The sequence below is a fragment of the Emys orbicularis genome, chromosome 1 (assembly GCF_028017835.1).
Source record: "Emys orbicularis isolate rEmyOrb1 chromosome 1, rEmyOrb1.hap1, whole genome shotgun sequence".
NCBI lineage: Eukaryota > Metazoa > Chordata > Testudines > Emydidae > Emys > Emys orbicularis.
This window is the reverse complement of record NC_088683.1, coordinates 33,085,719-33,101,012: the sequence shown is the minus strand read 5'-3', so window position 1 is coordinate 33,101,012 and position 15,294 is coordinate 33,085,719. Positions and strand designations below refer to the sequence as shown.

The 15,294-nt window shown below is 45.8% G+C and overlaps 1 protein-coding gene across 3 annotated transcripts in view; it reads right to left on the bottom strand.

Moving 5' to 3' along the window:
• The window catches only part of CPNE8 (copine 8), a 250,005-nt gene that overhangs the window by 177,819 nt on the left and 56,892 nt on the right, over positions 1-15,294 (bottom strand). For all 3 annotated transcript variants that reach the window (XM_065399630.1, XM_065399638.1, XM_065399646.1), the window contains exons 4-5: positions 14,419-14,522; positions 2,548-2,587 (exon numbers count right to left, since the gene is read on the bottom strand). In XM_065399630.1, coding sequence (XP_065255702.1) covers positions 2,548-2,587; positions 14,419-14,522 — 144 coding nt within the window. The remainder of the gene's footprint in view (positions 1-2,547; positions 2,588-14,418; positions 14,523-15,294) is intronic.

Here is a 15,294-nt window from a genome sequence, read left to right as displayed (position 1 = left end):
ATTTGGTAGGGCCTTAACTATATACTAAAGAAATAAAAACAAATAAGAGGGGAAAAAACAGCAAGATAGGTAGCTAGCACGCAGACACAACACTCCATCTCAAGCACCTGTGGTTGAGAAGGAATTGGAGTGGCAGCAGGACCACCCCTTCCTACATATTCATGTGCCAGACCAGGAGGGTGCGTAGGATGCAGGCGCAGACCCATGGACGCTGCTGACAAAATCTCTGACAAAGAGTGCATGGGTGCACATGTGGAGCACACATAGGGACCATAACTGGAAGAAGCGGTAATATTCACTCATACTGTCAACCTGTATGAGATTTTCAAAATCACTTATAATTTTGTTATTTCTAAGCATTATTTCATCAAAGCACATTGAAGTCACTCTCAGTTAAGTACTAGGGTCTGCTAAAATGCTCACTGAAATAAATGGGAAATTTTCCAAGGACTTCAATGAATCTTCAATCAAGCCAGAAGTTTGAAATTTTACAATTAAGCCATTTTTAATTACCTAAGCACAGTGAAGCATATTAATTTTCTCAAAACATGGACAAGGTTTGTTTTTCAAGCTTTAGACAACTTTAACTGAATATTTCTCCTTCAAACACATCCACTTTGGGCTGACAAATGTCAGAACAAAAGACAATTTTATTATTATAGATATAAGCACCTGAAAACAGGATCCAACAACTAACGTGCCTTTAAAGCATATGTTTTAGAATTGTGTAACTAACACATGATGAATAATACTTTAATTTTGCCTCCATTTCAGTGGACCAAATTCTAAAATGTAATAATTAATTATAATTATTTATGAATTTCTATTCTATTGTGTGTTCTACATGAATAGCCTTTGAACCTTTTCTCTACCCTCCCCATTTCCCTTCCCCGGAGCATCCCACACCCGGAACAGCCCCGCATCCAGGGGCTTCTCTGATCAGCCCTTCCTCTTCTGTTTCCTCAGGCTCCCCTTGGTCCTTCTAGGCCAGAGCCCCCCTTCACTCCACTGGCAGGAGATAGACCACAGCCCCTGAAGCTGGGAAGGCTGGGACAAAAGCCCTTTGCAGGGGTGAGGGGTCTCCCTCCTACCCACTCTGAGTGAAAGTTACATTTGAATCCATCCAGGGCCCTATTGAAGTTATGAAATTTGGCTCATTCCCTCTGCCCTCTACCCCCAAATGGCAGCTCAGTGAGTGAGGCTGGGCTTAGGGAACCCCCTGCCTTTCCCAAGGAGAGATCCCCTATAGCCAACAAACAGACCTCACCCACCCTATCATAGCCCCACTCCAATTCTCTGACCCCCAAATTACCCCCATTCCCATTCATTGCTCCCCAGAATAACCTCTGATAATATATATGGAGATATACCTACCTCATAGAATTGGAAGGGACCCTGAAAGGTCATCGAGTCCAGGACCCTGCCTTCAATAGCAGGACCAAGTACTGATTTTGCCCCAGATCCCTAAGTGGCCCCCTCAAGGATTGAACTCACAACCCTGTGTTTAGCAGGCCAATGCTCAAACCACCTCTTCCTGTCACAACAAATAAACCACTCACCTTGCCAAAAATATGGAACCCTTCCCCCCCATCCATATTATAAGATCCATTGAAAAGAGCCTGTGATTGATTTTTTTTTTTTAAGGTTTTGACAAGTAGTTTAAAAGATTTATTGAATTCTACAAATATTTTCTTTGGTTTGTGTGGGTTATGTGGACATATATTTAAAAAAATGCAAAACAGAAATGCCTTTAATTTAAAAAGATGATATTCCACATTTAAATCATTGTCCTTTTTTAATTGGTGGAGATTCTTGAGATGCAGCATCTTGATTTTTTAACTCTCTCTTGAATATAGATTATAATGAAACAGTCTCTGCAACCCAAAATTTCTGAATCACTTAAATGTCAGAGCCAAACCACTCTCCCCACCCTGCAGCCCCAGCAAACCTACCCTTTTTCTTCCCCAAATGAGCTGTAGAGTTCCCTGCAGGATCCTGCACAATGCTCCCAATGAACCTCTTCTACCCTCTTCTTCCAAACAGACTACAGATTCTCAGGGATTCCTCCTCCAAAGTCTCCCTTCACTTATTAATAAAATAGTTATACTCAACAGATATTACAGACTCTCTATCATGCTCTAGTATATCTGAATTAAAATACTGCATAATCTGGAACTTTTCCTTTCCATGACGCTACAAGTGCTAAAGATTTCTAGTTAGAAAAATCCATTACCTCAACTCTTGGGCCCCACAAAAAAGTGTCAATAAGGAGATGATGTCCTTCATTTATCTAAACAGATATTAACTTTTAAAAAATATGTCCATTCCCAATGTACATTCTGCGTGATGGACATGTAAAAATCCCATTTTAGCAAAGAGTTATGCACATCTAAATCATAACACACCACAATCCCTGTATTTGTCTCTGCTGCATTTGACACTATTTGCCGGTAAATACCATAAACGTTCTAGAAGATAGCGTAACTTTTTAATTACAAGATAAGGAAAAAACCCATAATAAGTAGAGTATTATAACCATCCACTTACATGCTTTGATAGGTTGGGACTCTTTGAATCAACATCATACCTAAAAAATTAAAGAAAAACAATTACTCCCAGGTGGCAGTGTTAAGGAAATGTAGAAACAGACATTCCAGTGTATTCACATACACAAAACAAATATGCAGAATTGATATAAAGACTTTTGAATAGAAACTTCAGTAGTAAATGAGATTCCCTCATACCAGAAAAAATGGTTACTAAGCTGTTCCATAAAAAAAATGGTTATCTACCTTTAGTAACTATTGTTCTTCTACATGTGTTGCTCATGTCCATTCCATTCTAGGTGCGTGTGCGCCCACGTGCACAGTCGTCGGAGATTTTTGCCTTAGCGGTATCTGGAGGGTCAACAGTGGCGCCCCCTTGAGTGCCACGCTCATGCGCCGGTATATCAGGCGCCACCGACCCTACTCCCTCTCAGTTCCTTTTTGCCAGCAACTCCGACAGAGGGGCAGGAAGATGGGTAATGGAATGGACATGAGCAACACATCTTGAAGAACAGTTACAAAAGGTAGATAATCGTTTTTCTTAAAGTGATTTCTCATGTCAATTCCATTCTAGGTGACTCACAAGCAGTGCCAATGGAGATGGGCTCGGAGTTCACAGTCTTGCAGCTTGCAGCATTGCCCTGCCGAAGTCAGCATCGTCCTGGGCCTGCTGTGTCAGCACATAATGGGACGTAAATGTGGACAGATGTCCAAGTAGCAGCTCTACAGATCTCCTGGATTGGCACCAGGGCTAAGGCCACAGATGACACTTGTTCTCTAGTCGAGTGCGCTTTGACTATTGCCGGTGGAGGCACACTCGCCAGCTCGTAGCAGTACTGGATGCAGGCTGTGATCCAGGATGAAATCCTTTGAGCAGACAGAAAGCAACCTTTAATCCTATCTGCCACGAACAACTACGTTGACTTACAGAACGGCAGTGTCCTAGCAATGTGGAAAGCCAGAGCCCTCCGGACATCCAGGGCGTGTAACCTGCCCTCCGCTTCAGATTTATGGGGCTGCGGAAAGACGACCAGTAAGAAAATACCCTGTCCAGTATGAAATTGGGAAAGTACCTTGGGCAAGAATGCCAGCTCGACCTTGTCTTTGTAGAACACTGGTACAGGGTGGTTCTGACATAAGCGCTCTGAGCTCAGGCACACGGCGGACAGACAGAACCGACATCAGGAACACCACTTTCCAGGAGAGAAGGTGAAAAGAGCAGGAAGCCAGAGGTTCGAATGGAGGCCCCATGAGCCTTGACAGCACTAGATTCAAATCCCCGGGAGGAACAGAATCCCAGATATGAGGGTAAAGATGCTCCAGACCTTTCAGGAACTGGGACATCATGTCATGAGTGAAGACCGACCTGCCTTGGAATGGAGGGTGGAAAGCTGAAATAGCAGCCAGGTGGACCATGACTGACAACAGGGACAAGCCCTGAAGTTTGAGGTGCAAAAGATAGACCAGGATCACCTGCAGCGAGGCCTGCTCAGCCCGCTCAGTCCGGACGCGCCGAACCGAGCATGTGAATCTTTTCCACTTTGCCCGATAGGTCGCTCTGGTGGAGTACTTTCTGCTTCCCAGCAAGACCTGTTGCACCCGGGTCGAGCATTCCCGCTCGTCCGCATTCAGCCATGCGGCAGCCACGCCGTCAAGTGCAGCGCCTCCAAGTTTGGGTACAGGAGACTGCTGTGGTTCTGGGACAGCATGTCCGGCCAGAGAGGGAGTCGCAGCGGCTCGGCTACCGAAAGGTCCATCAGCATGCCAAACCAGAGCTGGCGAGGCCACTTGGGGGCTATCAGGATAACCCTCGCCCTATCCCGTTTGATCTTTTATGAGGACTCTGAATCAATGGCACTGGTGGGAAGGCGTACATCTGGGCTCCCACCCACGGAAGCAGGAAAGCATCTGACAGGGAACCCCTGTCCATCCCCTGGAGCGAACAGAATACATGGCATTTCCTGTTCTGGCGGGATGTGAACAAGTCCACCTGGGGAGTTCCCCACTTTCAGAAGATCATATTGGCTGACTCCGGATGGAGTGACCACTTGTGCTGAGATGAAAAGGTCCTCCTGAGGCGATCTGCTAGCACATTCTTGGTGCCGGGCAAGTGCGCAGCTACCAGATTAATGGCATGCCGTACGCAGAAGGGCCAAAGGCTGAGAGCTTCTTGGCAGAGGGTTGACGACCTGGCTCCACCTGTTTGTTCATGTAGTACATTGCGGTGGTATTGTCCGTGGGAACCTGCACCACCTTGCCCCTCAGGTGGGGTAAGAAAGCCCGGCAGGCCAGGCAAACCACTCTGAGCTGCCTGACGTTGATGTGGAGGGCTAGACTGTCCCGCAACCATCGGCCTTGGGTGCTCAGCTCGCCCAGGTGGGCTTCCCAGCCCAGACCCAAAGCAACATAGAGCAGGGTCAGCAACGGGAATAGGGTCAAAAAAGGGACTCCCTCCAACACCGACCCAGTATTCCACCACCAATCGAGGGATGACAGGATGTGATCTGGCACCCTGACTATCCAGTCTAAATCATGTCTGTTGGGGATGTAAACTGACGCCAGCCATGCTTGCAGATGCCGGAGGTGGAGCCGGGCAGGACTGACCACATATGTACAGTCTGCCATGTGGCCCAGCAACCACAGGCAAGTGAGAGATGTAGTGAGCGGGAGGTTCTTCACCTGGGATATGAGGTCCAACATGGCCTGAAAACACACCTCCGGGAGGAAGGCTCTGGCTCAGGTGGAATCGAGAACCACTTCTATGAACTCTGTGTGTTGGACCGGCTTTAAGTTGGATTTTTTCTCGTTTATCAACAGGCCCAGGTTGTGGCAGATGGAATGAACCAGATAGAGACTTCTCTGCACTTGATCCCGAGACCTGCCCTTGATGAGCCAGTTGTCAAGATACGGGAAGACCTGGACTCCTTGACACATGAGGTAAGCGACCACTGGCGCCATACATTTTGTAATGACCTTTGGAGTTGATGAAAGGCCAGAGGGGAGCGCCATAAATTGGAAATGGCGTTCGCCCACCATAAAACAGAGGAAACATCTGTGACCTTGAAATATGGAGATGTGGAAATAGGCACCTTCAAAGTCGAGGGCGGCGTACTTGTCTCCCGGATCCAGGGAGGGGATGGAGGCCAAGGAGACCATGCAAAACTTCAACTTTTTGAGAGACTTGTTGAAACGTTGCAGGTCCCCTTTTACTTTCGGAATTAGAAAGTAGCGGGAGAACCCCTTTCATGTTCCCAGGGACCTCCTCCACTGCCCCTCTTGAATGAGAAGTTGCTTGTGAGAAGGGTCCCTGATGAGGGAGGGACAGCCGAAAACTGCAGGGTGCAACCATGAGACACTATGTCTGAGGTGACTTGGGACCAGGCCGAACGGAAGGGACAAAGACGGTTGAGGAAAGAGCAGGATCCTGAAAGGTGACTGGGGCGCCATTCTCGACCACACCCACAAAACGAGCATTTCTGGCCCCCGGGGTGTTTTGCCAGGTCAGGTTGCACGGGTGAGCAGGAGGAAGAAGGGCGACAGCAGCTGTCCCTTCTTCTTGCAGATCCCTCACGAGACTGCCAAGACATAGGCGGCAGGGGCGACCGGAACTACTTTCTCGCAAGCTGTGGGGTATGCATGCCCAGCAAGCGAAGAGTGCAGTCTAGATGAGGGGCTGAACTGGGCTTCCGTGCCGGAGGAATCCCCTTCCAGTGACCATGGTTGGGCCGTCAATGCCTGGGTCTGTTTACTGACCGTCACCATCAAAGACCGGTGCCCCGAGCGAAGTGATCAGTGCCGGTAACAAGGGGACCAGGCCGCTGCTGGGGTGGGGGAACAGAGACAAGACAGGGATCGCTCCCACAAGGCAGGCGACAGGGAACTGCACCTAAAGGACAATCAGTGGGAGGGCAAGCAGCGTCAGTAGTACAGAGACCAGCGTCTTGCTCTAGGCGATCTGCATCGAGATGGTGGCAACCACAAACATGATGAGCCCCAGAGGACCTGATCTGCGACTTCGGCACGGAGGTGGAAAGTGGTACTTTGTCGGAGGATCAGTGATGCTCCCGTGCCACCTGAGGAGTCTTAGCTGCTGACTTGCCCTCGTGGGGAGCCTTTGCCAGTTCTTCGGGCACATGCTGCATCGGCAGCGCAGGCGAGACCTGTGCTCTCTCGGCACCAGGGGAGTCTGTGAAGGCGTTGGTGCTGCCAGGGTTTTTGGTCCCATACCGCTCCCAGGAGTCAGTGGTGGACCTTTCACAGGGCTAAGGGCCCCGACTGGGGAGGTACAAGCACACAGCTGCAGAGTGGCCAGGTAGCCTGAAGCAGGTGCCTTGCCCGGTGCCGGGGAGCCATGTTTTTTCCATCTTCTTTTTGGGCACCGGCGATGGGGGCACACTGCACATCAAGGCCGAGGTACTTGGCGAGTCCTTGTGGGGCTGCACGGAGGCCGGACACAGGGCGGACTCCATGAGGCGAGCCCGTAGCTGAATGTACACTTCAATGTTTTGTCTAGTTTTTAAATTACAGTATTAAGATTTCATACATTTAAAAAAATTAAAAGCCATTATAAGGTGTTGGGGATCACTATGTAGGTTTGCCTTCCTAAGTGATAGTACTCCACATGGGTTTCCACCTGTCACCCATCTTGTCCAAGACAACAGATTCTAGAGGCTTGGTAAGTAACAAACAGCTCTTTATTGAGGAAACAAAAGTTACAAAACACTGAAGCTCTGCTGATCAGACAGAGTCACGGTGGGGTAACCTCTCCAGCAGATAACTCCAACAAACTACTAAAACCACACAGCTTATATTTACTAAAGGCCATGTCTACACTACAAAATTATGTTGACCTAGGTAATGTCAGCATACAGCTGTCAGAGTTATTACATTGCTTGTGCGTGTGCATACTACGCTCCTTTTTGTTAGCGATGCACATCCTCACCAGAAGTGCTTGTATCAATGCAGAATGCAGTGCACCATGGGTAGCTATCTCACCGTGCAACTTGCCACCATCCAGTGCAGGGTGTTTTAGGACGTTTTTGCAATGCTTCATGAAGCCGAAATGAGCCACACAAGGGTGTCTAGGAGCATGTGTTCAATTTCCCACAATACAGTGTTCTCCATCCTATAAATTTCATCTGTATCTTAATTTTTGCCTCTTTTCAAAATCCCCACAAATCCATGCATCCATCCTCACTGTCCACCATCTTTGACAGAAACTCAGACTCTGCACATCTCTGCACTACTGTCACGAGCATTGCATGCACCGGGTACCTGATCCTGCAGTATTTGTAGAGCCGCAAGAAGAGCTGTGGGGAACATGATGATTCCTCGGAAGCTAGATTGCTGTGGGACATAGAAACAATTCAAGATGGTTGGCGGTATTCAAGGAGCAGCTGCAGATGGTGGAACGCTGTTTCTGGCCCCAGATGGTTTTGCTGCAACGGTGTTCCCAAACTGGAGTGGGGTGATAGATGGCACACATATCCCTATTTTAGCACCAGACCGCCTTGCTACGGAGTACATCAACAGAAAGGGCTACTTTTCTATGCTAATGCAAGTGCTGGTGGATCACTTTACCACGATGAATGCATTTTAAAGAACGCAGGACTGTTCAGAAAGCTGCAAGCAGGGACTTTCTTTCCCGAGCGGCAGATTACCATTGAAAATGTTGAAATGCCAATCAGTGGACATGAGAGACCCAGCATATGCCTTGCTCCCAGGGCTAATGAAGTCATACACCAGCCACCGCAACAGCACCAAGGAGCACTTCAACTACAGGCTCATCAGGTGGAGAATGAGCCTTTAGTCATTTGAAGAGTTGCCAGCGTTGTCTAATTACGAGATTGATTATGAGATTGGACCTCTGTGAAAAAAAAATCTCATTAATTATAGCTGCCTTCTGTGTCCTACAAAAGATCTGTGAAGCAAAGGGGGAAGTTTCCTCTGGGATGGAGTGGCTGTCTGCTGAATTTGAACAGCCAGATACAAAGGCTACAAGTAGAACTCAATATCAAGCCAGATGGGCTCAGGGAGGCTTTGAAAGAACATTTTAATAGTGAGCCAGAGTGGTATTACTCCTGGGAGAATTCTGCACCATTGCATGGGCGCAGAATTCATGCTGTCCACAGATTTCTTTGCTTCCCCACACAAAAATGACTTCTAAGGGTAAGCAAAGGGAAGCCGCAAGAATGGTCACTCGCTCCTCCCGGGCACCCCAGAGCAGCCAAAAATCAGCGCAGGGAGGGGGGCTGGGCCTGTGTTCTTGGGGAGATGTCAATCACTGTTGGGGGGGCGTGGATGAGCAAGCGAATGAACAAGAAAGAAACTATCCCACTGGCTCACTATTGCGGCGTGCTTGGCATGGAGGGGCAGGGCTTCGGGGTATTTGGAGGCAGGTGTGATGCAGGCTCTGTCCCCTCAGGCAGAGCACAATGTAGCAGCCTGCCTGTTTAGTTGTTCCCACTGTTAGTGAATTGTTCCCATTCTTAGTGAATTCCCCCAGAAGCATAAAACAAGTGTAAAAGTTTTAATGCTCCTTTATATTTACAATAAGGCTCCTTTACATCATCCTGGCAATGACAGTATGGCCTTATAAATGGTGCTTTAAATGATTAGAACTGGTCTAAATTTTCAGACTGAAAATTTTCCTATCAAAATGTGCTCCATGAACTGTTTACTACTGACCTTTCCAGAAATGGTCAGTAGCGAATATATATTGTGAATTTGATTCCCCAGCCCTCACTTGCTCTTCAGTTGCCTATGATGTATTACTGACCATATAACTGCATGTATTTGTTTACTAATAACAACTATAAATAAAGGGTCAAACCTAGCTGCATTACTATTAGACAAAGGGCATTTGGGGATTTCCTCCAGTGTTCCCCGCTCCCATTCTCCATCCATTATATTGTAGTTGCCTTGCTCTTTTACAGACCAATATGAGTCTTTCAGTGAGGGCTGTGTGTGCAGGAATATAACATTGCCAATGCACCTACTAATATTGTCTGAGAATTATGTTATGGATCCTGTGATAAAATGAAGTAACAGGAAATTGGTAGGTGATAGACCTGCTCAGCACCAGTTAGCATATATTGTAAATTAAAAGAGAAATTATGTTCCAAAAAATAAAATTTTATTCTTCTGTAACATGAACCAGGCAAACAAACATTTAGAATGTTATAAAACTTAAAAAATGAAGGTAACACAATTTATGAAGGCAAAAGAGCAGTCATTTCCATTTCAGGTACGCATACACCAACCATGTCTTTCATAGATCAGTGTATGTGCAGCTGAGATTGTCTTTAATGTCACCCAGGATGAAGTGGTAGGAGTAGAGCAGCAGCCCCTGATGCCACGTGGAATGTTGGGGGGGGGGGGGGCGAGGTATAGGGTGATCCAAACATTGAGTTGTGTCTGGCTTGCAGAGGAAGGCGAGCATGGGATTCTTGGACCTACAGGTCTACCAGAGTCTGCTGCATCTCAGTTTGTTGTCTGAGAACCCCTATTATGTCTTGGTGCATCTCCCTCTCCTTTTCCTGCTTGAACTGCCAGGCCTTTCTCCATGCTGTCTGCAAGGATCATCCTCCAGGCCCTGGTCTTGTTCTCGGATGCAACTCAGACTTGCAGCATCTCCTGGAACGTATCATCCTGAGTCCTTTTCTTTCTCTTCCTTATTTGACACAGATGTTCCACGAGAGACCCTCAAGGCCAAAATACCATCAGCTGCAGATACAGCACTCAGAGGTACCACTGTCAGTGTATTCACACCAGAAATTGAAACTTAGGATACTGAACTCACTCCCCTTGATCCCAGAAAGTTGTAAGCACTGCATTCTCACTTCTCCTTGGGATTGATACAGCACGGCACCAGTCAGAGCACCAGCCATGGTGAGTATGGCCCTCACGGGTACGAGGGGGGTTGGAAACACAAGGGGGGAAACTCACAGGCATGAGTATGTATGTGTGTACAGGGCAATGGAACAGAATATCGGCATTGTTTTCCACAGGTGGTGGTGATTTTAGCTGACCTCACTCCTGAGGGTAACAGAGGCAGAAAGAGCATGATGTCCCAGTGCCACCCGGGCCTGTATGCTGCTGGCTTGTGTACTGCAATGGTGCCTGCTGAAGTAATCACTGAGTGGCATAGGAAAGTGTCCTACCATGGCAGAAGATATAAGGCAGCCCTCCCCAGATGCCTTTGGCAAAGGATTGCAGAATAACTTCATGAAAGTTTCACTGAGATCTCTATGGAGGATTCACGAGACATCCTGGTACACATAACTGCTCCGTGTGGTCCCCCTTGCCTAGAGGTGAATAAAAAGCAGATAGCAACTCTACCTCTCTTGGTTGTTTCACTAGCTCTTCTAGCATAAGCAAAAAAGAGAAAATCAAGGAGCTTGTTCGAGTAGCTTTGTTCTTCTACTTTGAGGGTTCCATCCCTGTAATTTCAAAGCAAACTGCATACTTACCAAAGGTTCCGTCCTTGCATCAGGTTCACCCATGCTGGACCCTCGGGACTTGCTGGACTGCGGTGGAGTCAAAAACATGTTCTGGCTTGCTGCGCAGGGGGAGTATACACAGTATGCGCAGCTGGATCCCCTGATCGCTTGCCCTCATACCACTCCTCTTCCACCTCCTCCTCCTCCTCTCTATTCACGGCAGGGGCCTGTGACTCAGACTCCTCCAAAGTATCCATTGGGCTCTTAGGAGGTAATCTCTGCCGCTACTCTTTGTAGAAGCAGCAGATCTGCAGCTTCGCATTGAAGGGATTGTTGGCCTCCCTGGCCTTCTGGTACACCTGCCGCAGCGCCTTAGCTTTCACACAGCATTGCTGCTGGTCACTGTTGTAGCCCTTCTTCTGCATACCCCAAGCAATCTGCTTATAGATGTCAATGTTTCTACAGCTGAATCGGAGCTATCCATGCAAAGCCTCTTCACCCACAGACCCAGGACATCCAACACTTCCAGTGTACTCCAGACTAGAGCACATCTGCAGTGTGTTGCCGACATGGTAAGCTGGGTGGTTGCACATAGCAATCGAGAGCTGCTAGGTTTGCTCACAAAGCTGAGAGACCAGGAAAAGGAATTTCAAAAATTCGTGCGAGTCTTCGCTTCCTGTCTACATGTTCCCTGGGCAGCGGAGCTCACAACAATGACCTGAGCGGTCACTGTAGGGCATTATGGGACAGCTCCTGGAAGCTAGCAACAGTCAACATAAGTAACACAGTGTCTACAATGGTGTACTACATGGTGTCAACCTAACTAAACTGACCATTCTATGCCGCTTGAGGAGGTGGTATTAAGTCAGAGTAGCAGGGCAGTTACGCCAGCGGGACCAAAATTTAAAGAAGTGTAGAACATCCACAGTCAAGAACATAAGAAGGGCCATACTGGGTCAGACCAAAGGTCCATCTAGTCCAGTATCCTGTCTTTCGACAGCAGACAATGCCATGTGCCCCAGAGGGAATGAACAGGTAATCATCAAGTGATCCATCCCCTGTTGATTTCTGACAAGAGGGTCTGCTTCTCTCCCATAATATTTTAACATAAACATTCATCTTCTCTTCCATTCCAGAGATAAGCAAGAGTCTTCACCAGCATCACCTATTAAAGGCTTCAAACTTCTTATGAGTAGCATTAATTTCCCACAAGTCACATCCATAAAGTGCTATGGAAGAAAAAAAGTTTTTCACCAGCTGAACCTTCATACATTTCAAGATGCCATTGTTTTTCCAAACTTTTGTAGAGGAGGCCATGACTGGGAGGGCCATTCCTACTCTTCTTCTGATTTCTTTAGAACAGCTTCCACGGTTGGATATGTATAATTCCAGATAACTGAATTCACCTGTTGCCTCTACAACTGGACTATTGATTGTAATGTCCACTTGCATCCTGTTTTTGTTAATCATGTCAACGTGCATGTCTTTCACTTTTGCTTCATTCATTCAGGGATAGTCCACATTCCTCAACCTATCCTTGCAACAAAGCCCATTGCCAACTCTGTCCACATAGCTATTCAAGGGACACCATCATAGGATCTAATCACATCAGCCACACCATCAGGGGCTCGTTCACCTGCACATCTACCAATGTGATATATGCCATCATGTGCCAGCAATGCCCCTCTGCCGCCAAACCGGACAGTCTTTACGCAAAAGAATAAATGGACACAAATCAGACGTCAAGAATTAGAATATTCAAAAACCAGTCGGAGAACACTTCAACCTCCCTGGACACTCAATTACAGACCTAAAAGTTGCAACTCTTCAACAACAAAAACTTCAAAAACAGACTAACAAGAAACTGTAGAACTGCAGAACTGGAATTAATTTGCAAACTGGACACCATTAAATTAGGCTTGAATAAAGACTGGGAGTGGATGGGTCACTACACAAACTAAAAACTATTTCCCCATGCTAATTTTTCCCCTACTGTTACTCACACCTTCTTGTCAACTGTTTGAAATGGGCCATCCTGATTATCACTACAAAAGTATTTTTTCTCCTGCTGATAATAGCCCACCTTAATTGATTAGTTGGTATGGCAACCCCCATTTTTTCATGTTCTCTGTATATATCTTCCTACTGTATTTTCCACTGCATGCATCTGATGAAGTGGGTTTTAGCCCACGAAAGCTTATGCCCAAATAAATTTGTAGTCCCTAAGGTGCTGCAAGAACTCCTCATTCTTATTCCTCACAAACTGTTTTCACAGGCTACATTTGTTGCATTGCATTGGTTGTTGTAGAAAAGAGCACCATGTCATCAGAGTACCTGAAGTTGATTAAAAAGGTCCACCAGTGGAAATCCCAGCTTTGTCTAGTCTGACAAAACCTTTCAGGCCTCATCTCATAGTGAATTTCTGCGTGAACATTGAAAAGACTTGGCGACAGATATAAATCGACCCCCGCTGGATCAATCACTGCCCGCCAATCTGGTGGGTAGTGTAGACAAGCCCATAGGAAATGGCAGTTTTACTGTTGCCTGCCCCACCTTAATTCTGCCTCCTTGTGCATTTAACTGGGCATATTCATTATCTCTCTCTCCCCCTATGTTTTGCCATCTATAAAACAGAGATAAGAATACTCACCCACTTTATGAAGTACTTTGAGATCTACAAAAGGAGTTATTATTATGGATTATTACTACTATTTCCATGTAGACAGCATCTGGCTTAGTTCATCAAGAATATCAGAAGGCCCTATTCTTTCCCATAGAATTTGTACCTATAGGTAGCACAAGGAGACATCTTCTTGGATGTGTTTATTCTGTAAATGGCTTAACCCTCAGATTATATGTAGGAGGATAAAAACTACAGAAAAAAACAGGAAGGACAGAATTAGGCTATTATTTGGAACAATGTCAAATTTCACTCGCTTCTTAAACAATTATCTCCAACTTAAAATGCCAAGCCAGTATTATCAGATGTACACTTGTATCTGTGGGTGGAGTCATGTCTTATTTTGATTAAAAAAAACTAAATCTGCAATTAATGTGTGATAATTTACACTTGGAGTGTTTGCTTCACACCTTGTTTGCTAATATGCCACAAGTACATTTACCATTTCATAACAATTTAATGAAATTTTAAGTTTTTCAAAACTCTGATCTTATAAAAGATTTTATAAAAACAAAGCAATACTTTTAACCACTAGACATCCACTCATTCCTCACACTCGCTTGTAATGGCTTACCATTTTACATAATTATTCGATTTGGAAAAATATAAATCACCACATTCATCCAAATTAATCTACTTCACAATAAAATGTCACTTCTTCCAAAGTAAACCACTGGTTGCCTTGACAAAACATCAGTGCATTTTCACAGTGCTAATGACATTCGAATCAAAGGTCTGTTGATTAACTTACAAATCAAACCGCAGGTTCTCTCTTTCTTCAAAAAAGTAGTCCATGATGAATTTTCTTACAAAATCTGGATTTAAAGTATTGTCAATTACTTCTGTTCTTCCAAACTGTAAAAGAAAAGTAATAGCTTATGGCAAGCATAAGATCCTGTTATAAGAAGTTACATATCTATATCACAGCATATAGCTCCAGGAACAAAAACATGCAAGAGACATGAGGTAGGATGCAGCAAAGGTCTCTCCTGGAACAGAGATTTTGCAAGGAGAGGATCATGTCCACATGAAAACACCAGGAAAGTAAGAAAAGACTGCCAGAAGTCCACCCATTCCAGCATAAACAGCAGCATGTGCCCATCCCCATTCTATAGACTGCAACTTCCAGACAGCTCTTCCTTCAGTCAAGACATTGAAGCTACAACAAACAACAGTTTCCCCCCAAACTTAGAAAAACTACTCCCCACCATAAACATTAGTTATATTAACTCTTCCCAATTTGAAGCACTATAGTCCCTAGAAATCAAAGAATCATAGCAGGATAGGACTGGAAGGGACCTCAAGAGGTCATATAGTTCATCTTTCCCCACCCCACCCCACTCTCCTGGGAACTGACATGTGTTTGGATATTTTTAAGAACAGGTTAAACAATGACAGGGATTGCACAACCTCCCTAAGTAATCTCTTCCAGTGTTTTATTATCCTTATAGTAATAAAGTTTCGCCTAATATCTAACTTAAATCACCCTTGCTGCAACTAAACAGATGACTTCTTGTCCTATCCTCAATGGACATGGGAGAAAGTGTATACTCCCCCTGTGCAGTAACTGAGTCTTCGAGATGTGTCCCTATGGATGCACCCTGCACCTTTGGTCATAGATTTTTCA